Source organism: Perognathus longimembris, chromosome 5 (assembly GCF_023159225.1).
Source record: "Perognathus longimembris pacificus isolate PPM17 chromosome 5, ASM2315922v1, whole genome shotgun sequence".
NCBI lineage: Eukaryota > Metazoa > Chordata > Mammalia > Rodentia > Heteromyidae > Perognathus > Perognathus longimembris.
The window spans coordinates 46,109,605-46,134,336 of NC_063165.1; the positions used below are offsets into that span (position 1 = coordinate 46,109,605).

General features: G+C 43.9%; 1 protein-coding gene across 1 annotated transcript; it reads right to left on the bottom strand.

Moving 5' to 3' along the window:
- Cd80 (CD80 molecule) lies at positions 1-24,352 on the bottom strand. Its single transcript, XM_048345822.1, has 6 exons — positions 24,197-24,352; positions 22,447-22,792; positions 11,396-11,713; positions 5,265-5,546; positions 923-1,045; positions 1-44 (listed from the first exon to the last, which is right to left on the bottom strand). Exons 2-6 carry the CDS (start codon positions 22,544-22,546, stop codon positions 1-3), a joined length of 867 nt encoding a protein of 288 aa, XP_048201779.1. The 5' UTR covers positions 22,547-22,792; positions 24,197-24,352.
- Positions 24,353-24,732: the final 380 nt, after the last annotated feature.

Below are 24,732 nucleotides of genomic sequence, written 5' to 3' on the forward strand. Positions count from 1 at the left end.
TCAGATGCTCATCTTCTGATTAGCTTTAGCATATATGATTTTCACTACAAAGAGTCCAAACCCCTTCAAAGTCAACACAGCCATAGCTCTGGCCTAGCAGTTCCTCTGCATTTAATCACAGAACTTGAGGGGTAGGATATGTCTAAGGCCGCAGGTCTAAACTCATAGGGTCTCATACCCTAGACACCTCTTCTTTTCACTAACCACTCCTCATCTTCTGTTCAAAAATGTCTTCTGAAGAAGTTGGTAAAACCACTTGTGGCCAGATAGCTTAATGACTTTATTATTGCATCTTGTTCTCAAAAAGATTTTTCTTCACCCCCAATCCTATTATTCTACCTTTCTTCCAACTACAAACCAAAGATCAGAATGTCTTAGCATCAGAGAGAATCAGTTATCAAGAAGCCCCCATTGTCTCCAAGGAAATATTTAAAACTAAAATATAAGCCAGGCACTGTGGCTCACATCTGTAATCCGACCTATTCAGGAGGCTGAGAGCTGAGGATCGTGGTTCAAAGCCAATCCAGGCAGGAAAGCCTATGAGACTCTTATCTCTAATTAACCACCAGAAAACCAGAAGTGGCACTGTGGCTCAAAGTGGTAGATTGCTAGCCTTGAGCTGAAGAGCCCAGGGACAGCACCCAGGCCCAGAGTTCAAGCCCCATGACCAACCAAAATCGAAACAAAACTAGAACATTCCTTAAGGGAAGTGACTTCTCATCTTTGTGACTTAAGTGCTTACGGTAGTGCCAGGCACAAAGTGGAGGTTGAAGAAATGTTTGTCCAGTGAAAAAGCAGAACTGACTGAGATAAGGAGACACTGTAGACTTGCTGCACACATGAGAAGAGAATAGTCTGGAAAGTCAGCGATGCTGATTTAGGTGGAGTCTGGGCTTGCAAGAGGATAGGAAGGTACACTTACTCCGGCAGACCAGGCGAACTGCTGCTATCGACCGGGGCACCCCGACTCCAATCAACAACGCAGCAATCCACAACCCGATGTAGACCCCCCATGAGAACTGTTTGTCAGGCAACTCTTTGTTGGCTGCTGGGAGAAAAAGGTAATTTCAGCTGCAATGGATGTCTTGTTACCTGGATTCCTCTCCAGGCTTCTTCTACCTGTACCTGCTTTGTCTCAACAGCAGCACCATGCCCATGACTATGGTCAGTGAATATTCAGATGGCAGATACTGAATATGGTAAAGACAATTTGAACTTTTGCATCTGCTATGTTAAGTTGGCCTAAGTGATTCTTTAAAACCCATCTTGTTTTCATAGCACTTTCTGTGAGTGGTGTGTGTGTGTGTGTGTGTGTGTGTGTGTGTGTGTGTGTCCGTGCAGGTACTGGGGGGCATGTCTCCACACTTCCAGCTTTTTTGCTGGCTAAATGGAGATAAGAATTTCATGGACTTTTCTGCCTGAGTTGGCTTTGAACCACTCTCCTCAGATCTCAACCTCTTTAAGTAGCTGGGATGACAGATGTGCCATCAGTCACCAGTGCTCAGCCACAGTTGTTTTCCTAGCTGATATCACTAGGTCTTAACTGTATCATATTGCAGATGCACCTTATTTTTCTCTCTCTAATGCTATCATGCCTTTTCCCTTTCGTTTTAGCATATTGTACACACACACTCACACACACAAACACACACACACAGCCTAGAACTACATTTGCTTTCCAGTGCATTTGGGGGGGGGGGTGGATATTGGGAGAGACTGGCAAAGCTTTGGTTAGAAGAGTCACCCTGGAAAGCATGCCAGCTGGGAAGGCTCCCTCCAGCTAGCTGTACTTCCAGCTCCGGAGAAGATAAGGAAGATACAGTGGGGAGAGAGATCTCTCTCTCTCAGTGCCTGTGAGGGCATCATTCTGCTCTTTAGATCAAGAGCCACAACACGAACACTTATTTCCCAATGCCTTTGAGGAAGAATTAGCAATGGCATCTAAAAAGAAAGCAAGAACATACATAAGAAGGAATATTAGCAGCCCATTCCCAGTGGTTCTCTGGAATATATATATATATATATATATTTTTTTTTTTTTTTTTTTGCCAGTCCTGGGGCTTGGACTCAGGGCCTGAGCACTGTCCCTGGCTTCTTTTTGCTCAAGGCTTGCACTCTACCACTTGAGCCACAGCGCCACTTGAGCCACAGCGCCACTTCTGGCCATTTTCTGTATATGTGGTGCTGGGGAATTGAACCCAGGGCTTCATGTATAGGAGGCAAGCACTCTTGCCACTAGGCCATATCCCCAGCCCTCAAATAAATATTAACCGTTTTTACTAACCTAATGTTTTTCCTTTTTTCTGATGACCAAGTGGGAACATTTTGGCCCTTAGCTTATTGGACTGCTCCATACCATTTGGTCCCAGGGATGCCTTCTCCTCTGTGGTTCCCACCACACCCTGTCCCTCTATTTCTGCTTGTTGCACTCAGCTTCCCTGGAGGCTCTTCTTGTCATTTAAATACTGTTGTTCTCATGGTCCTGCCGGTGGCCTGGTCTCCCAGCTCCTCCACACCTGAGGCCTCATATGTCATCTGCTTTCTAGATTTGTGTATCTTTTTTCTGAGCTCTGGATTTTGTAACTCCAGCTTTTCGTTTGATAGTTGGAGGCCAACTTCTCTACCAGGTGAAAACTGAAGCCTCTGTGTCTTTTTTTCCCCCAGAGGACATCTACTCATCGTACTTGTTACAGTGAGTAACATGCGCAGTTACCCAGCTAAGAGTGTATCTTTCCCTTGAGCTCACTTCCCCAGGGCGCTTCCATGTGCTTCCTATGTTCTAGTGGAAGATTTTGGTACTGGTTGCTTTCCCCCAAACCTCCTGCAGCAACTGCCTTAGTTTGGATGCTTCTAATCTCCCACCAAGGAGTCTCCATACAGGTTTCTGCTTCAGGTGTTCTAGGCTGGAGTAATTCTTAAACATGTTTGTTACAGTCTTCATTCTAAAGTGCGTGTGATCGTAGCACAGCCACAACTTCCAGTCTGGAAAATGTTAGTTTCTCCTTGTTTTTTTAAAATACCAGATCACAGCTGGGCACTGGTGGCTCATGTCTATAATCCTAGCTACTCAGGAAGCTGAGATCTGAGGACCAAGGTTCAAAGCCAGCCTGGGTAGGAAACTCTGTGAGACTCTGATGCCCAATTAATCACCAAAAAGCCAGAAGTGGGGTTATGGTTCAAGTTGTAGAAAAAAAGCCCGAGGTAAGGGACAGCACTCAGGCCTCAAGTCTCAGTACCAGCACACACAGACACACAGACACATACACACACACACACGCACACTCACTTGTAGAATCTGTGGAGTACGAATAAAACTATTTAAGCTGGGCACTGGTGGCTCATGTCTATAATCCTAATTACTCAGGAGGCTGAGATCTGAGGATTGTGGTTCAAAGCCAGCTCTGGCAGGAAAGTCCCTGTGAAACTCTTATCTCCAATTAACCACCAGAAAACTAGAAGTGAAGCTATGGCTCAAAGTGGTAGAGCATCCAGGCCCTAAGTTCAAGCCCCATGTCTGATGAAAGTCCATAAATAAAATAAAAATGAAGCAATAAAAAATAGAAAAAGAATGTACTTGCAGTTTGAAAGATCTAGAACAAATCATTCACTAGAGTCAACTGGTAGATCAACTAAGATATCTCCTCAACTTACTAGATAGGAAGAAGACATAAGTGCACCATATCTTACACTACTTGCTGTGTACCACCAAATATTATTCTCGGTGCATCCTTTCTTACCTTTCTTACCTTTGGATTAGAGTTGGGGGCCAATCTGTACAGTCACACAAGTTAGATGTCTATCTCAAGTATGTGAATTCTGCGAGAACCTACTAGGGGTTTAAAATGCACATATTTACATAAACCCAACTTGTTCATTTTCTACTTCAGGTGATTTCATTCACCACTTGAGGAGTGGTAGTTCTATAAGTTTACTATCTGGAAGGTAAAGTATGGGATTCAAAAAATGACCTCCCCAGGGTCTGGTGGCTCCTGCCTATAATCCTAGCTACTCATGAGGCTGAGATCTGAGAATTGTTGTGGGGAAGACCACTAGGAGAGACCACACAGACATAGAGTGCAGCCAATATTAAGTCTTTATTAGTGGCTGGGTCTACACTGGGCAGTTGGGTGTCCAAAAGTACCACATGGCTGACCACATGGCTCTTTTTAAAGCAGAAAAACCATCACCTTATTTGCTCAGGGGTAGCAAGTCCCTAACAGTTCTTTCATGCAGGTGTAAGCTAAGTGTGAAGTTATAGAAGCTTAGACAATGCTGTAAGCAAGTATGACCCATTACTGTGATGTTTCTATGACCCATTCCTATGATCATTTCTATGACCCAATACTGTGATTATTACCCAGGAATGGAAATTGAACAGGGGCTACATATATCTTTGAATGTCAAACTATAAGGAACTAGTCTCATGGGTAGGTAGGGGTGCACTCCATTAAGATGGGGTCACAAAAGCACAATGGAGTTACAGGAGCTAAGAGTAAATTCTAAGACCATGAGGTTTGATAAGTACTTTCACAGAATTTCAGCCAGAAATGGAAGGATTGCTCAAGTTGCAGAGTGTCAGCTTTGAGTGAAAAAAACAAACAACAAAAACAGCAAGCAAGAATGTGATACCATGAGTTCAAGCCCCAGTACTGGTACAAAAAAAAAAGACTTCTTTCAGGCATTTCCTCAAATATCATTCAACTTCTGGGTTAAACTAGGGTCAAACCCAGGGCCTAGTTCATGGTAGGCAAGTATTTACCATGACTAATTCTAATAAAGCATGCCCACTAAAGACAAGTAATTGACATGGTGCTGTGGGCATGGGGTACCCTGGAAACTGCCAAGGCAGTTACAAAGAAATTACCCAGAAGGCCAAATTTAGTGCTTTCAATAAAAACATATAACAATAACGTGCCAAGATGACTACTTGATGGATAAATTATTAGGTGAGTCAATTTTAGAAAGAAAATCAAATTAGTAGCTTACACTTATTTTCTCAGCACTTGGGAGGCTGAGGCAGGAGGATTGAGAGCTTGAGGTCAGCCTGGACTACACAGTGAGATTCTGCCAAACAAACATGCCCCCAAACCAAAAGTGAAAGGAAACAAAAGAAATAAAGTCAGCAGTAACATCATCATCACATCTTGTGAAAGGGCCTTAATAAATTCTAGCACATATTGTTATACAAGTCAGCATATGCCATTCTGAAAACTGCTCTGTCTGTGATTCTACACAGTAGACATTCCCAGGACAATGCTGCTTACGTGCACGCCAGGTGAAATTCTGGGACACAAAATAGTCTCCATACTGGATGGAACACGTGAAGCTGTAGTCAATGGTCATGTTGAAATCCAGCTGACTGGTAATGTTGTACATCATAGTTTCCTGATCTTGAGAAATGGCTGTATTGAAGGCTTTTATGTCTTCTCCATTTTCCAACCAGGAGAGGCGAGGCTTTGGGAAACCTCCAGAGGCTGAGCATGTTATCCTTTTAATGTCAGGAGATGGCTCTCCAGATTCAGTTATACTAGGAGTGGGAAAGTCAGCTAAAGAAAGAACAAGGGTATATTTTTACATGTGGATACATATCTGTGGGTACAAAGCCCTATTTTTTAAATTATTATTATTATTATTTTTTTTGGCCAGTCCTTGGGCGTGGACTCAGGGCCTGAGCACTGTCCCTGGTTTCCTTTTTGCTCAAGGCTAGCACTCTGCCACTTGAGCCACAGCGCCTCTTCTGGCCGTTTTCTAGATATGTGGTGCTGGAGAATCGAACCCAGGGCTTCATGTATACGAGGCGAGCTCTCTTGCCACTAGGCCATATTCCCAGCCCCAAAGCCCTATTTTTAAATAAAGTAGCTAGCTTTAATAAGAAAGATAAAATTGTATCCAATGCCTAACGTATGAAACTGTAACCTCTCTGTACATCAGTTTGATAATAAAAATTTGAAAAAAAAAGAAAGATAAAATTGAGATCTAATTTAAATTTCCCCATAACTTACTGCTATGTATAACCCTAAGACTTCTTTATGAATTCTTTTTTTTTTTTTTTTTTTTGGCCAGTCCTGGGGCTTGGACTCAGGGCCTGAGCACTGTCCCTGGTTTCTTTTTTTTTTTTTTTTTTTTTTCTCAAGTCTAGCACTCTGCTACTTGAGCCACAGCACCACTTCTGGCCATTTTCTGTATATGTGGTGCTGGGGAATTGAACCCAGGGCTTCATGTATAGGAGGCAAGCACTCTTGCCACCATGCCATATTCCCACCCCCTCATTATGAATTCTTTACCACTTTTATCTCTTACTATTCTTATTGTTGTTGGTGGTATTTTGGTGGTACTTAGGACCCTACACTTGCTAGATCTTCACTCGTGTGTGTGTGTGTGTGTGTGTGTGTGTGTGTGTGTGTGTGTGTTGGTACTGGGGCTTGTGGAACTCAGGGCCTTGAGCTCTTGCTTGACTTTTTTGCTCAAGACTGGTGATCAACACTTGAGCCATACTTCCACTTTCAGCTTTTTGCTGGTTGATTGGAGACAAGACTTTTGGATTTATCTCCTTACGCTGGCTCAGCTGTGGGCCTCAGAACTCAGCTTCCTGAATAGATAGGATTACAGGTATGAGCCACTAGCATTGGAGATGGCAGCAGGAAGACATTTAGAGAAGTAGATTCGAGTGACAAATATTGACATTTGTAAGAGAGGAGAGGTAAAAAAGTAGTATTTATTGGGTTCTTCCTTGTTATGCCTGGAAATTATCTTATTTTATCTTTATAGTAGCCTTAGAAGTCTGGATAAAGATTTTAAAAAAGTCAAGTATCAAATCAGGCATGGTGACTCCTGCCTGTAGTTCCAGCTATTCAGGAGGCTAAGGCAGAAGGATCGCTTGAATCCACAAGTTCAGAACCAGCCTAGGCAACATAGTGAGACCCTGACTGTTAAAAAATAAAATGAAATGGTTGAATAGCACTCATTTCATGTGATTTAGTCTAATACTATTTCCATTTTATAAGCCATCAAGCTGAGATATAGAAAGGTCATAACTGGTAAGTGGAAGAACTGAGGTTTACATTCAAATTTCTGTGGTGCCACAGAAATGTACCTATGGTCCTTTCCTTCCTCTCCTTGCTTTCTTGCTGATACTTGAATTCCACAAGTGGCCCTGTTCTCTTTAATATGTTTATTTGGTGGACTGTAAGGTAAGCATCTATGTGAAATTGCCCTCCAACTAGAGAAGCAAAAAACTGGCAGGACCTTTACCTACATCCCCTCTCGGGCCTCCATTTCTCCGACTGAGACAAACTGTACCCTAGATTCATGCTTAGCATTCTGCTTTGTAAAAGGCAGTATCTAGCTCATATCAGCTTGCATTCACCACCTGTACAATATGGAGCCTTTAATCTCAATCTCTACACTTCACTGATTTCTTGTCTAGTCTGAAATGTCTTAAAGGGACAGATGGCATTTCTCAAAAGCACCTGAGGTTGGGCTGGGAATGTGGCTTAGTGATAGAGTGCTTGCCTAGCATGAGTGAAGCCCTGGGTTCGATTCCTCAGTACCACATATACAGAAGAAGCCAGAAGTGGTACTGTGGCTCAAGTGGTAGAGTGCTAGCCTTGAGCAAAAGGAAGCCAGGAACAGTGCTCAGGCCCTGAGTTCAAGCCCCAGGACTGGCCAAAAAATAAATAAATAAAAAGCACCAGAGGCACTCTTTCATTTCTTTACTCTCAATAAGACACTAAAGTACACTAAAACAGTGTAGGGAAATGACTGTAGAGAACACAAGAGAAATTCCCCATTTCCTTACTTAGTCTTAGTCTTGCTCCTAAATGAAACAAGACAGGTTCTCAGTCATTTTTAGTTGGCATTATTATTTCCTGCCCATTTATTTATCCCATAAGATCAAATCAGTACACTGGTAGCCAATAGAAAAAAATACTATCCTTGCTTGATTGATGCTTTCCTACTTGAGCTATGCTACCTGACTGGAATTTTGCAAGTTAATTAGATACGGAGTCTCTCAGGCTTTTCTGCCAGGGCTGATTTCACACCAAGATCCCCCAGAGCTCAGTCTTCTGTAAAACCAGGATTCCTGTGTGTCACCAGAGCCCAGGGAGACTCTTGGTTTTTCTTATAACATCCATATGTCATGTGTTCTAACTTGGTATAACAAACCCAACTAACTTGTGTCCTAGATTATGATCCCTCCCTCCCTCCTTCCCTCCCTCCCTCCCTCCTTCCCTCCCTCCCTCACTTCCTTCCTTCCTTCCTTCCGTCCTTTCTTTCTTTCTTTCTTTCTTTTTTTGCCAGTCTTAGGGCTTGAACTCAGGGCCTGAGCACTGCCCTTGGCTTCTTTTTGCTCAAGGCTAGCACTCTGCCACTTGAGCCACAGCACCACTTCTGGCTTTTTCTATATATATGGTGCTGAGGAATTGAACCCAGGGCTTCATGTATACAAGGCAAGCACTCTACCACTAGGCCATATTCCCAGCCCCTCCTGCTAGTTTCTGTGCTCTTTTTTTTTTCCTGAGAGATAGTTACACCAGTAGAGAACCCCTAATGCCAGGGATTGTACTAAAACTCATCTTTCCAAGGTCTGAATGGGTGGAGAAAGACCTTAACCTTGTCCTTCATACTTTCCACAAGTTTCCAGTTTTGGTTAGTTACTTCTAGGGCCTGCAGGTAACACTGAATAATCAGGGAATGAGTCAATTTCCATCAGTTAACCCAAGTTTGCATCACTTTTTAGTGGAGAAAAACAATAGCTTATGAATAAAGGCAGAGAAACATATGTTTTAGAAAGGTAAAAACATGTGACTCTGTTAAGTAGTGTATAGCTACTCCTTCAATGTGCTAGTTAATGGTAGTCTTCACATATTTCTATCCTGATAGAATCTTGTCATTTTGCAATCTTAGACAAATGTAGAGTGACCAACTTGCTCTCATTTGCCTGAGATTTATTTTTTCAGGTGTTCTTGCCTTTTTGTTTTCCCATCCTAGGGCTTAACCTCAGGGGCCTGGGTGATATCCTCCAAGTTTTATTGCTCAAGGTTTAGTGTTCTAGTACTTGAACCATAGCTCTGCTTCTGGCTTTTTTTTTCTTTTTGGTAGTTTACTGGAGACAAGGACTTTCTCTTATGAGCTGGTTTCAAACTGCAATCCTCAGGTCTCAGCCTCCGAGTAGCTAGGATTACAGGTGTAAACCACCCAATGCCTAGCTATTTTCTCAGATTAGCACTAAAAATCTTGTGTCCTGAGGAAAGCCCCCGACCCTGGTGGAGTAGGACAGTGGGGCACTCTAGCCAACTAACAGCTGGTTGAATTCCTTGTCTCTTTAACCATGGTCCCCACCTGATCATCTCCCAAAGCCTGGTAGAAGGGAAGAATCTCAGATCCAGTTCCTAGATGCACTGAATTGCAATTTGCCCCCATGTGGCACACGAACATTTGAGAAGGCTTTAATGGACTTAGCTGGAAAGTTCTGGATGGTTCTGGACAAAGTAAGTGAGTTTGCCCTTTTTGTCTTCTCTTCAGTGACTTTGAGCCACCGCCCCCCCCTTCCCAACCCGGAAATCCCATCCTCTCCTATTTATCTGTCCTTGGTTGCCTTACTGTAATCTGCCAGTAAATTTCCTCTTCTCCCTCTTGGATTTCCTTCTTTATCCTTTCTGTCCTGACTCTATGTCTCCTGGGGTATTCTATTAGAGAATGATGAACACAATGAAATTAACTAATATAGTATTTTGTATTTGTGGTGGTCCGTCCCTTGGACTGTACAGCTTTATTTTTAACAGGAATCTTGTGGAAGGGGAGAGATGTTGAAAGTAGCAAGGGTGACTATAATAATAGGAATCCCAGGGCTGGGAATGTGGCTTAGCAGTAGCATGCTTGCCTAGCATGCAGAAAGCCCTGGGTTCGATTCCTCAGCACCACATAAACAGAAAAAGCTGGAAGTGGCGCTGTGGCTCAAGTGGCAGAGTGCTAGCCTTGAGCAAAAAGAAGCCAGGGACAGTGCTCAGGTCCTGAGTCCAAGCTTCAGGACTAGTAAAAAAAAAAAAAAAGGAATCCCAGAAACCAGTGATTGTTGAAATTTTGAAAGAGCTGGACTTCTCAATGCTCTTCAAATCACACCACACTATGAACATGAAATAGACAGAGAATAGTTGAAGATAGTCCTATGGAACTCTGGTGTACCTGTAAGTTTTAATTATGATCTGGCAGCCCCAGGAAAAGTTGTAGGTAATGACTGAAGCTGGAAGGTGGTGAGAAATTCACAAAGGATCTTCTGAAATCCTCTATTTTCAAGATTAATCCTTATATTATACTAAGTATGAAGCTTAGTTTTCATGCAAAGGAAAAGAGTGAGGAAACAAGCAAGGTACTAGTGGCCTCACACCTGTAATCTTAGCTACTTAAGAAGCTGAGATCTGAGGATTGAGGTTCAAAGCCATCCCAACCATCTTATTTCCAATTATCCATCACAGAGCCAGAAGTGGGTGTGTGGCTCAAATGGTAGCATGCTAACCTTGAGTACAAAACTAAAGGACAGTGCCCGGGCTCTGAGTTCAAGGCCCAGAACCAGCATGTGCACAGGTGTGCTTGTGCACACACAGAAAGAACGAAATTTAAAAATAGGGAATGACCTGGGGATGTAATTTCTCATCAAGGACTCTGATTCCATCTGAACTCTCCAGGACTTTGCCCTCTGACTAAGAGAAGCCCCTTCTGGTCCAACAGGAGATCTAACATGAGGTGAATAGACAGAGGTTTGACTTGACAGTTTTCTTTCCTGTGGTGGGAGTGACCTACACATCAAATTCCTATCATATGACTCTCAGTGAGAGCCTTAAACATGTCATAAGTAGATTTGCTTTGAAGATAATACAACAAGTTATTTAACTAAAAATAGCCATAGGAATAGTTTTTTTAAAAAAAGATAAGTGGAGATTAGCAATGCAAGGATAAGTAGAAAATCACAGTGAAGCACTCCTGATTTGGAGATGGTAGGGGCAAGAGTCTACTAGACTTTTGAATACTCCTTGGTCAATATTTGTGCCTGCACAGATTTTGCTCTTCCCTTCATGGGTTCACAGGCATAACTTGCTAGTTCAAGCACAGTTCATGGTACAACTCCAGGAAATCAAATATGTTCTGCAGGAGTCAGAAGGCATGTCAGGTCATGACAGGGCCCTGGTAGTTACCAACTTGAGTTGGCAAAGTAACATACATTCATAGAATGCATGAAGAAACATACTTTCCTAGACATTTCTGTCTTGAGAAATCATTTAGGATCTTCTGGAAAAGTGAAAATGAACTTGCTAAGATCAAAGCGCCATTGAACTCAATAGACATGCATCTTTAACAGCATTACAAATGTATCAGTGAATCTGAAAATGCCACCCACCTCGGAGAGAGAGGGCCATGGAGTATAGGTGCTCCCGCCTGTAACTTTGGTCGATCTTCTTCTGCACAACACAGGTGTAGGTGCCCTCGTCTGACAGGTGCAGCATCAGGATCACAAGGGACAGGTTATTAGTGATGTCACAGAAGGTCCGGTTCTTATACTCTGGCCACACTTTTGTATCCCCAGATATGATACTCAGAACCATTTGGTTGTTTTTTTGCCAGTAGATCCGACTTCTGGGCAGTTCATCAAGGGAAATTTGGTAACCACAGGACAGGGTTACCATTTCTTTCACTGCTTTGAACACCCTCTCTGTGCCTAAAAGAGAGGCAAATAGGACAGATTTTGCTTTATTTATTATACTTTGTTAGTACTGGTGTTTGAAGTCAGGGTCTCTCACTTGGCCTGGCACTCTATCACTTGAACTACACCTCCACTGCAGGTTTTTTGCTGGTGACAGATAACAGTCTCTTGGATTTGTCAGCCCAAGCTGTCTTTGAACCTTGATCCTCAGATCTCATTTTCCTGAGTAGCTAAGATTATAGGCATGAGCCACCAGCACCCTGCTAGGAAGGGTGATATATGACGTTGGATATTTACATAGCAAGGTCCTACACACCAGTCCTAGGCATTTCTTTGATTATCATATTGTAGGACTTACTTTAGGGGACATTAAGGGGAAGAAATGAAAAGAAAACCCAAAATATCAGGGAAGCCTATTCCCATAGACTTATATTCTAGACTCAGTTCAGCCACTTGCTCATGGACCCATTTCCTTATCTGTACAATGGGCAGATACCTACCCCTTCAGGAATCACCATATGATTCATTTTGATGGTAGGAATAGAGACACAGCTTTCCTCTTTTCTCTTTCCCTTTTCCTGCCCAAATCCTACCCTCTGCTTCTTTTTTTTTAAATCTCACTCAAGAGTTTGATCCAAGATATAAGACTCTGTTCTTGCTATGACCCAGTCTCTATGACTGAAAGCAGCTTGCCCCTCGGGGGCCCCAAATGATGGAGTCAACTACTTCTTATCTGTCAAAACAACTAGTTCCCAACCCAGATGCCCCTCAGTAGACGAATGGATCAGGAAAATGTGGTACATATACACAATAGAATTTTATGCCTCTATCAGAAAGAATGACATTGCCCCATTTGTAAGGAAATGGAAGGACTTGGAAAAAGTTACACTAAGTGAAGTGAGCCAGACCCAAAGAAACATGGACTCTATGGTCTCCCTTATAGGGAATAATTAGCACAGGTTTAGGCAAGTCACAGCAGAGGATCACCAGAGCCCAATAGCTATACCCTTATGATCACATAAGATGATGCTAAGTGAAATGAACTCCACGTTATGGAAACAATTGTTATATCACTGTTGTAACTACTTTCAACGTGTCATGTGTAACTGTAGCTTCTATTATTGATGATGTTCTTGTATCCCCTTCCTGTGGATGTACCTACACTATCTCTGTATCTTATCTGAGTATATTGGAAACCGTGTATACTGGTATTAGAACTAGGAAACTGAAAGGGAATACCAAAATCGAGAGACACAGGGTAAAAAAAGACAAACAACTACAAAAGCAATACTTGCAAAACTGTTTGGTGTAAATGAACTGAACAACCCATGGGGGGGAAAGGGAAAGGGGGAGGGGAAGGGGGGAATGAGGGACGAGGTAACAAACAGTACAAGAAATGTATCCAATGCCTAACGTATGAAACTGTAACCTCTCTGTACATCAGTTTGATAATAAAAACTTAAAAAAAAACTAGTTCCTATCTCCAAAGAATCCAGCATTTCTAATTTTGCTAAGTGATGACATCAGTAAGATGGAAACTGTAACCAAAAGTGAAGCCTTTTCATTTCAGTGACAGTTCCTAAGGAGTTTTTGCCTGGCCATCTGAGGAGAGGCGTGGGTGTCCCTAAAGGTCAGGTTGCCTCATCACTGGGCCGTCCTGATTCCTATCAGAGGGAGGGCCTTGTCTCCCCAGCCATGGGGCTGAGGAAGAACCAGACTGAAAGAGGAACCGAAAATGTTCTGGGCAACTTGGAAATTCCCACAGGAACCCAGCTCCCATTGAGGGACTGTGTGTACTTTGTGTAGAGTAATGAAGATGCTGCTGAAGAGTTTTGGCTATGTCAGGGGCTGTGGAGGGAAGTCAGTTTCCTGAAACCTCTGGGTGAATGCCTAACTGCTTCATTCCATTTCTGAGCTTGTTACCCAGGACATTTTTACAAATGTGCATTGCAACAGTACCGAGCAGGACTGAGGATTGGGAGACAAAGACCTTCAACTGACATTAGAGGAGTCAGGGTCTTCCCTAACCAGGGTCTCCTTCTCTGACTTCCTCGTAGTACCCGACTCCCCACTCCACTAGCCTCATCAGGCTGTAGCTTCCTGGTGGGTGGGTGGATGGGGAGGTGTACTTCTACACATGTGACATCTAAGTATCAAGAGGACCATGGGTACAAGGGCCTAGTCTGTTTTGTTCATTATCAGACCTCAAGTGTCTAGAACAGGGCCTGGCCTAGTAGGTGCTCAGTAAATACTTGCTGGAGATGTTTGACTCAGGCATTTGGGAGATGGGCTTAGCTCTGTCCACACTCCAGATTAGAACAGGTAAGTTCACCTCTTTTGGCATTGGAGAGTATTTCTGTAAAGTGGGGATACAGTCTTCCTGAATGCAACTATCGCAATGGTCCTAGGCCCCTAGGGACAAGGTGTGTTAACTACAAGACACTCTATAGAGTTTTAGAGCACATACCGCAGCCTGCTTTGTGGACCCACACCCAGGTCTGAGTATCAACAGCTGGAGTGGGACATACATCAGGACATTGTTATCCATTAACAGTCAAGAGGGAGAAGCAAGCCAGGTGCTGGTGGCTCACGTCTATAATCCTACCTACTCAGAAGGCTGAGACCTGAGGATCACCGTTAAAAGACAGCCGGAGCAAGAAAGTCTGTGAGACACTTATTTCCCCATAAACTACACACACACAAAAAAAAGCCAGAAGTGGAGCTGTGGCTTCAGTGGTAGAGTACTAATGTTGGGTAAAAGAAACTCAGGGACAGTGCCCAGGTCCTGAGTTCAAGCCCTACTACCAGAAAAAAAAAAAAGAGGAAGAGGCAGAGCGACTAGAGACAGCACCCAGTGGAGATGAAGTCCTGTTCTCTTCCAGAAGATTCTGGATGAAAGCCAAGTGACTGGCAAGCCCAGAGCAGATAGATGTGTGCAGGGGACGGGTGTCTTTTCTTACAGTGACCCAATCAGATGCCAGAACAGCTGAGACTCACCCAAAGAGAGAGAAAATGGTGATGGGGGGCATGAACGCTACAACAACAATGGACTTCTGGGTCCCACTTCTTGCTGTCTTGCTGTGATAAGTCTGCCTCCTCCTCCTCCTCCTCCTCCTCCTCCTCCTCCTCCTCCTCCTCCTCCTCCTCCTCCTCCTCCTCCTCCTCCTCCTCCTCCTCCTCCTCCTCCTCCTCCTCCCCCTCCCCCTCCCCCTCCCCCTCCCCTTCTCCCCTCCCCCTTCTCCCCCTCCCCTCCCCCTCCCCCTCCCCCTTCATTTCCCTCCCCCTGCCCTCCCCCTCCCCCTCCTCTTCCACCTCCTCTTTCTCCAAGTGAGTGGACAGGGCCTCCCATGGCATGGGTGGCCCTCCCAGCCGCTTGTTCTAGTTGTGGGCTTCTGTCAACCTGCTAGTTGACACGAGGCCACCCTCAGTTTTTCTGGTACCTCACCCCCACTTTCAAATAAACATTACCTCCACTCCCACTTTTCCTGCCTCATAATACTTTATTTTGTGGAGAAAAAGGGGTCCAAGACTCCCCCCCAATAGTATTAATCAGACAGGGACATAAGCGGAGAGAAAGCAGAGATGGGAAGAAACTCTGTTCACCTGTCCTGGGCAATGTAGCTACCCCATCCTCTTAGGTGGCATGTTGGGGCCACTCAGAAGTGTTAGCCCCCAGCCCCTGCCTTTCCTGATCCCCCCTTTGCCTTCTTGCCTGATCATCTCAATTCCAGATCACTAACCCCCTCCCTCCCACCGCCAAATCAGCATGCTATTGGCCAGAAAATGTAACCATCACTCCTCCTAGCAAATGAATGCAGTCTACAGCAGAATGTTATGATTATTCAAACAAATGAGGTTCTGATACATGCTCAGCACAGATGAACCCAGAGGACACAATGCTAAGTGAAAGAAGCCAAGCACCAAACACTGTATGCTGTACAGCTCTGTTTGTAAGAAAGGTCCACAATAGGCAAATTTATAGCAATGGAAAGGAGATTAGAACTTACGAGGACATGAAGGGAGAGGGGGAAATGGGAGCATGGATGCTAATGCAAACAGGGTTCCTTGTAGGGTGATGAAAAAGTTCTGGAATTAGTGCTGATGGTTTCATAAAATGGTGAATTACTAAAAAACAAAAACAAACCCCAATGCTGGAATCTTACATTTTATAATGGTGAGTTTGAGGATGGGAACATGGCTCAAATAGTAAAGTGCCTGTTTAACCTGAGTTTAACCCAAGATATGTACAAGTAAATTTATAAATAAATTCATTAATTCATTTTTTTTAATGTTAGACTTCTTTTTTTTTTTTTTTTTTTTTTTTTTTTTGCCAGTCCTGGTCCTTGGACTCAGGGCCTGAGCACTGTCCCTGGCTTCCTTTTGCTCAAGGCTAGCACTCTGCCACTTGAGCCACAGCGCCGCTTCTGGCCATTTTCTGTATATGTGGTGCTGGGGAATCGAACCCAGGGCCTCATGTATACGAGGCAAGCTCTCTTGCCACTAGGCCATATCCCCAGCCCTAATTCATGTTTTAAAATTAATAAAATGGTGACTTGTGACATAACAAAAAATTCAGGGAGAGTTGTAAGATATAATAAAAATGGTGAAATAATTTAAAGCTTGGCTTAAGAAAAAAGCCAGGCCCTGGTAGCTCACAACTATAATTTTAGCTTATCAGGAGGCTAAGATTTGAAGATTAAAGTTCAAAGCCAGCCCAAGTAGGAAAATCTGTAACATTCTAATCTCCAGTTAACCATGAGAAAAAAAGAAAAAAGAAAAAGCCTAAGTGAAGTTGTGGATCAAGAGGTAGAGCACTAATGGGGCTGGGGGTATGGCCTAGTGGCAAGCGAGCTTGCCTCGTATACATGAGGCCCTGGGTTCAATTCCCCAGCACCACATATACAGAAAACGGCCAGAAGTGGTGCTGTGGCTCAAGTGGCAGAGTGCTAGCCTTGAGCAAAAAGAAGCCAGGGACAGTGCTCAGGCCCTGAGTCCAAGGCCCAGGACTGGCAAAAAAAAAAAAAAAAAAAAAAAAAAGGTAGAGCACTAGCCTGAGCAAAAAGGCCAAGAGACAGCATCCAGGCTTTGAGTTCAAGCCCTAGTATCAACGCTACACCAGGTAAGTAAGTAAATAAACAAATAACTGACCTGGCTACAGCATTACAAAATCCATCAAGTGGTGTGACAGAGCAATTGATTATGTTTATTAAATAGACATTTTTACAGGACTATGAAAAAAAGAACATTAAATTTAGAAAGAATGAAAAGTAGAAACAGCATACATACCACTTATTGGCCAACTTATTTACTGTTGATGTTTTATGCATTCATCCCCATTTTTGTGGTTGTGACATTTGGGGACCTTTTCTAAGCTTTCTAACAAGTAAACCACACAGGGAAGGGCTTGGTGTTGGCCTTGGGCTGGGTACCCAGCCACATATGGCTCCAATTTCCTCTCCCATTTAGACCAGCTCACATACTCTGCATAAACCTGCTCTTGGCCAGCAGCATTCTAAGAGTAACATGGATAAGGAGGGTGTTCACTCAGTGGTAGACCTTTGAAGATCTTCTCTCTAGATCTCAGTGTTTCTCAAAACGTATCAGAATCCCTGGGTGTCTCTCGTGGGAAGCCTTTCCACCTCTTTAGAGTTGAGCCTTCCATAAAGTCCTCTAGTTTTGAGGGAAGAGCAGCTTTTGTGGCCCTCTCTGAAAGTGGCCCCATTCTACTGTCTGCTTGAGAGCCACTGGTTTCTGTAGCGCTCAGCCAGCTGTTTGTGTCACCTAGAGCAGTGCCAAATGCCCAAGAGACCAGATTGGAGCCCGCCTTGTACCTAGAGGTATATTGCTGGAAGATGGGGGGGGGGGCACTCCTGCCATGTGGGGGCTTCCCGACTCAGGACAGGAAAGGAGGGCTCAGGAAAGGACAGTATGGCTCGTCCCTTGCCCTCCACTAGAGCCCTCCACAGTCTCTCTCCACTCCAGTCACTCTCTCTTGTCCCAGACAGGAATCACTCACATCCATGCTCGTCCAGCCAGACAAATTTGCACTCACTACCTGCCATATGCATCTCAATCCATCCATATCCCCCTGGTTCCTTTCCTGGCATCAAAGCTATTACTGATACTACAACAATATCCTGGTAGCTTTTGCACCATCATTGTGACTGTTTGTAATTCATTGTTCATGCCTCAGAAACTCCAGTCTTTTTATTTCCCACATTAAGGCTTGAACTCAGGGCCTGAGAGCTGTCTCTTAGCTCTTTAACTCAAAGCTGGAGATGTACCACCTAAGAACAGCTTCCTTTCTGGCTTTTTTCCTGATTGACTGGAGATAAGCATCTCCAATCCAATGGACTTTCCTGCCCTGGCTGCCTTTGAACTTTTTCTTTTTTCTTTTTGCCAGTCCTGGGCCTTGGACTCAGGGCCTGAGCACTGTCCCTGGCTTCTTTTTGCTCAAGGCTAGCATTCTGCCACTTGAGCCGCAGCGCCACTTCTGGCCATTTTCTGTATATGTGGTGCTGGGGAATCGAACCGAGGGCTTCATGTATACGAGGCAAGCACTCTTGCCACTAGGCCATATCCCCAGCCCCTGCCTTTGAACTTTGATCCTCAGATCTCAGCTTCATGAGTAGCTAGGATTGAAAGTATGAGCCACCAGGGGCTGGGAATATGGCTTAATGGTAGAGTACTTGCCTCATATACATGAAACCTGGGTTTGATTCCTCAGCACTACATAAATAGAAAAAGCCAGAAGTGGCACTGTGACTCAAGTGGTACAGTGCTAGCCTTGAGCAAAAAAAAGCCAGGGACAGTGCTCAGGCCCTGCGTTCAAAGCTCCAGGACTGGCAAAAAAAAAAAGAAAGAAAGAAAGAGCCACCAGTACTTGGCTTTTTTTTTTTTAATGTTATCCACAGACTCACTACTCAAATATCACCAAGGTACCTATTAGAAATGCAGAATCTCAGGCCCCATTCTAGATCCACCTATACAGAAACAACATTTAAAATCAAATTTTACAAAAGGGACTTGCTGGGTATTAGGGGCTCATGCCTGCAACCCTAGATATTTGGGAGGCTGTGATCACTGAGATCATGATTCAAGGCAAGCCAAGACAGAAGGAAGTTTGCGTGACCCACTCCAAAGGAAGAGTTAGATGCTGTTATGTGTATCTGTTATCCCTTCTACCAGGAAGCATAACGTAGGTGTATTAGGCCCAGACATCTGCCCAGGTAGGAAGCAAGACCCTATCTGAAAAATAACATGCAAAATTCAGAGCTGGACCCATGAGTGCCTCAGTACTGCTGGAGGCAGGGGAGGTGGGGGAGGGAGGGACTTTATTTCTCAGGGCAATTTTAGCTTAAATCTGATTACACCATTGTCACCCAAAGTCCATAGTTTACTTAGAGTGCACTCTTGGTGGTGAATGTCTTATAGATTTGAAAAATGTGTAACATATCCATCATTGCAGTATTATACAAATGAGTTTCACTTCTCTGAAAAAATTCCCCCATGCTAGAAACTGTGTTCAACATCCCCAGGTGATTGGTATGCATTCATCAAGTGTGCACAGCCCTGGAGGGACACCAGGCTATCTCTGCCGAAAAGTCTTCCATGGATTCCTAGTGCTCTCCTAATAACATTTAGATTTCTGATCATGGCCCACAAGCCCTTTAGCTTTTTGATCAAGGCTACTGCACTACCACTTGATCCACAGTTCTACTTGAAGCTTTCTAGTGGTCAATGGGAGGTAAGAGCATCGTGGATTTTCCTGCTTAGCTGGCTTTGAATCCTAATCCTCAGATCTCAGCCTCCTAAGTAGCTAGGATTGTACACATGAGCCACCAGTGGCAGGCAACAGCTGTGTCCATTTTCCTTGCAATTTGTCCCCAGGACTAAGAAAAATGTCTTGTTCTTGGAACTGCTCAATGATGAATGATTTTTTTCTTCACTTTGGTACCTCTGTTTAGGCTGTTGTCCTGCCTGCAGTCCTCTCTCCATTCCCAGGAGCCTGCCTCACTGCTGCCCCCACCCCGAACCTCCATCCCAGCTCATCCTCCATCCACTCTAGCCCATCCTGGCCCTTCTCTTCCCAGATCTTGGGCTTTTGCAGCTGGGACCCAGAACTTCACTGTACTTCCATTTTAGGTGGGTTATGTTTACTTTCTCCAAGTAATACATGTCAACCATTCTATAAGCAGGGATTCCAGGCTCCACTTTTGTGGTGCAAGGTGGGTGTTTGGATCCTTGGGACTCATGGACTGGTTTGTTAGGCCATCAACAGTAAAATCTGGATGTAGCTAGAAAGCAAGGTGTTCTCTGTTTGTTCAAAGACCATTCCCATCAGTTTACCTCTGATTTTAGTTTTCTGGGTGCAGTTACAAAGTCAGTTTAATTTTTTGTTCTTCTCTCTCCTTCCCTCCCTCCCTCCCTCCCTCCCTCCCTCCCTCCCTCCCTCCCTCCCTCCCTCCCTCCCTCTTTTTCTTCCTCACTCTCTCTCTCCCTCCCTCTTTTTCTTCCTCACTCTCTCTCTCCCTCTCCTTTTCCCTCTCCCACCCCCCTTCTTTACCACCCCTTATTTCCAAGTTTTAAGCTTAGGATTCAGTTCCTCCAGAAGACTTCCCAGAAGAAACTTGCAACATTGTGACAGTTGGAAACATACTAGTACTGTCAAATATGCACAAAAATCTGCAGTGCAGATCTGGGCACCAGTGGCTCACACCCATAATCCTAGCTACACAGAAGGCCGAGATATGAGCACTGTGGCTTAGAACCAACTTGGACAGACTCTTCTCTCTAACCAATAAAAAAGTTGAGAGTAGAGGTGTAGTTCAAGTGGGAGAACATCAGCTGTGATCAAAAAAGGCTGAGCAGGAGCAAGAGGCCCAGAGTTTAAGCTTCGATATCACACACATACAAAAATCTAACGTGTCCACTGTAAAATTACATAGCCCTGGTTGGTTCTCTTGGTTGTGCAACAGGGTAACGTAGAAAGTTTTATAACTTGAGTCACAGAACTTACAATTACTATCTTGGCAGCAGAAATCTTGGGCCCCTGGTTCCTTTTCCCACCCCTTTTCCCTGTCTCTCACACTTAGATATTGTGGGCAGTACTTAAGTGAGCAGTTTTACATCAGGACCTTTGATAGGCCTTGACAGATGGGCAAACCGACATTGGGACCCAAGTTTTCTCTTCCTTTTTGAGAAGTACTCTTTGCAGGGCACATGTGAAATACCTATGTAGTTATTTAAAACAGCTGAAATAAGACAGCTGAAATTAGCTGGACATAGTAGTGCATGCCTCTAATCCCAGAACTCCAGAGACTGAGGCAAGAACATGATGAGTTCAAGGCCAGACTGAGCTACATATTTTTGAGATCCTGTCTCAAAAATAATAATAAAAGCAAAAAAGAAAAAACTGTAAATACAATAGTGATGAATCTGAAATCACTTAATGTCATACACCGGTGTTGACAAAGGGTGTCAGCATCTATAACATAGGAAAAAGAAAGATTTAACATTGAGAAGATTTGACCAGCATTGGTGCTCACGACTGTAATCCTAGCTACTCAGGAAGCTAAGATCTGAGGATTGTAACTTCAAGCAAACTCAGACAGAAAAGTCTATGAGACTCTTATCTCTAATTAATCAGCAAAAAGCCAGGTATAGAGCTGTGACTTAAGTAGTAGAAGGCCAGCCTCTTGTGAAAAAGAGCTCAATGCCCTGAACTTTAAAAAGTTAACTTTTTTTAACTTTAAAAAGTTAAAAAAATAAAGAAAAATTATATTCTTTAACTATCTTTAAATTAATTGTAGCACTTTAGAGGCAAAATACATCAGTGTTATGCCATAGAAATGTAATTCAGAAACTAGGCCCCAAGGCCAATGCCCTTGGCCCATCTCAACATGAAAATGAACATACAGTGTTCTCAGAAGAGGCTGCGGCTCTGAGCCATCCTTTATAGTTCTGTTCAAATAATGCTGTCCCATCCCTTCCTCTAAAGTCTGGGTTATTGGGTTAGCTTTGTCACTAACTTTCTGTGGTACTGCAGGTATGTCCTTGAACTTCTTTTCTTTCTTTCTTCCCTTATTGTCTTTTCTGGGGTGGGGGAGGGGGTTGTTATTGGTTTGGGGGCTTGAGCTCAGGGACAGCATGCAGGACTGCATGCTGTCCCTGAGCTCTTCAGCTCAAGGCTAGCCCTCTACTAGTGTGAGCCATGACACCACTTCCAGTTTTCTCATGGACTTTCCTGCCCAAGCTGGCTTTGAATCACAATCCTCAGATCTCAGCCTCCTGAGTAGCTAGGTTTACAGGAATGAGTCACTGGCTCTCAGCTTCCCCTCTCCTCTCCTTTTCCCTCCTCTCCTCTCCCTTCCCCTCCTTTCCCCTCCCCTCGCTCCCTTCCTTCCTCTTTAAGTTTTTGGTGAAGATTTATGTTAGTATAACAGATTAGGTTATTTAGTATAACAGGTTAGTGTAAAGTAAGGAGAGAAACACCCAGGAGATGGGAGTTAATGACCCAAAATGGTGGTTCCTACTTGTAGCTTTTATATTCTTGGAGCTAGATGAATATACTTAGACACAGATGTCTTAGTCCTGAACTGATCTGGGAGGATCCTTGAAGGACTCTTTCAGCTCACAAGGTAACCAGGAGGGATTCACAGGGAAATGGCACAGAGATGCACGGAGCCTTTCTTTTCACTTCAGAGATCTTAAGTCAGAACTCAATGAAGTTCCTGAAAGTTGCTTACCTGACGAGATGTGAAAAAGACAAGCCAGCACCAAGGACGTAGAAAGCCAGAGGTAGAGACACTTGGATTGTGGTGTTTCCCGGCTCACTGGGTGAGCCATAGCTTCAAAGGCTTAGGATGAAGAACACAGCTGGTAATGTATATCCCAGGATCTGAGCACCTCCTAGGCTCACAAAAGCACGTGGAAGAAGGTATCAGAGAAAGCCTTGGGATGCACTTCCAGAAGGGGGCAGAAGGGAGTTGTCTCAGATGGAGGGTCCTCAGGTGATGGTTACAAACCTCTCACACAGGTGAAAGATTGGATAATGTTCCTAGGTCTTGAAAAATGGTGATTTATTGTTACAACCTGAAAAAGAAATCAGTAAAAATTTCCAAGGAAGGAGCATCCACACAGTGTGGGTTGAAAGATCTGAGTTCTTGAGTGAACTTTGAAACCAGGGTGCGGCAATGATGGAAAAACAAAAGTAGACAGAAACTGCCAAGAAGTGACCTTGCCTAGGCCTGTTCAAGAACCAACCCCAGTTTGTAGACATGACTTACTGGCTAACTTTATTAGAAGCACAGAGAATGTATGGCCTTTGCTCTGCACTCCCAGCCCTTGGAAGGCTGAGGCAAGAGGACCACTTCAGTCCAGGAGTGTGAGACCAGATTGTTAGACGGTCTCAAAAGCAAAACCCAAACCAACACAACACAACAAGCAACCCACAGAAAACTCTAAGGATCTTCAGAAGCAGTTAGTCAACCTTTGAAAGCTCAAATCTTCTTATGGACTTCTCAAGAAACAGAGACACCATCAGGGTATATTTGTCCAAGGTAGTATGTAAGTTATGAAACTACTTTTTCTTCATATTCAAATAGGGAAACAAATGTCTAATTCTTAAAACAAGTCTACTCAAAGCAAAGTCCTCAAGGTACATAATAAGTTCTAAAGGGATCATAATCAACAGAGAATCTGCCAGTAAAGAAGGGAGAAAGAAAAAGCACATTGTAAACATTTCTTATAATTTGTGTCTTTTGATGTGAAGACAAGGGAGTCTTCCCGCCCCCCCCTCAGGAAATGTATCAAAATGGAGACATGAAAATGAATGCTATACTCTATGGTGACCCATTAGGCTTCTCCCAGTGACACAGTCCAAAGCTGACCAGAGATAAGTTGTATGGGCCCTCTGTTTGGAAGCTATTTCAGAGCCAGTGTGTCCAACATACCAGTTTCATGGACCACTAGGGTATTTTAATCAAGGTTAAGCAGGAGGCCTCTAAAAAAATATTTGCTACCATCTAGGAAATCTCAAAGTACCGGAGCACCGTTGTGATGGTGATTCTCCTCCAGTATTGGGAAGCCTCAGCATCTTTTGGGAATGGAAGACCTCAGAAGGCTCCTCTGAGAGCAAATTGTGATGATACATTTGTTCAAAAAGCAAATGGGTTGAGCCAGTGCCAGTGTCTCACACCTAGCTCCTCAGGAGATCTGAGATCTGTGGATCACAGTTTGAAGCCAGCCCAGGGAAAGAAAGTCTGTGAGACTCATCTCCAATTAACAAAAATCCTGAAATAGGACTGTGGCTCAAATGGTAGATTACTAGCCTTGAGAAAAACAAAACAAAACAAAACAAAAACTAGGGGACAGTGTTCGGGCCCTCAGTTCAAGCCTCAGTACTGGCACTAAAGCAAAAAAAGAAAAACCGTTCAGACTGATGATAACTAACTCTAGCAAGCTATCCTATAGTAAGACAATAATTCATGAACTTACTTTGCTGAAGAAAATGTCTTCTTTTCCTTTTATGATAAAAAGCACGTCGCTTGCTTCTGGGCTGCGCTCGCTTTGCTGTCTGCAGGGTAATGGCAGGACTCTCAGTATTTCTATGAGTAAAATATCAGAGAGGTGGCATTCCCCGTGCCAATTTCCAACTTTCCTACTTCCCTTTGCTTGACAGAGGAGCTGAGTTCACTCAGAAATACTCAGATCAGTGTGTGGTGGTGGGGGAGTGCACTTGTGAGAAATGATTGAGGAAGCTCCCTCTGCTGTGCTCTTCTCTCAGCAACCTCCGGAGTGTAGCCCAGGCAAGTCACCCAGCAGCATTTCCTCCCCACAATGTACCAAGCAACACACACAAAGCTCTGAGGGCACTGGGGATAGGGAGAAGAGAAAAAGAGCCCAGAAGGAGCAGCCACCAGCTTTGATTGTGTGATGGTGTGTGAGCTTTTAGGACTGGTTGTTTCTGAATTGATCTCAAGTTTTGTTTTTATATCCAGTTACTTCTTCCTAGCCATTGTGAAGATCCTATA

Coding starts and splice junctions, on each gene's coding strand:
- Cd80 (XM_048345822.1), bottom strand. CDS start 22,546: ATGGCTCACCCAGTGAGCCGGGAAACACCACAATCCAAGTGTCTCTAC. Junction 11,714..22,446: donor TCTTTTTCACATCTCGTCAG/GTAAGCAACTTT, acceptor CCTCTCTTTTAG/GCACAGAGAGGGTGTTCAAA. Junction 5,547..11,395: donor CATGGCCCTCTCTCTCCGAG/GTGGGTGGCATT, acceptor TTCTTTCTTTAG/CTGACTTTCCCACTCCTAGT.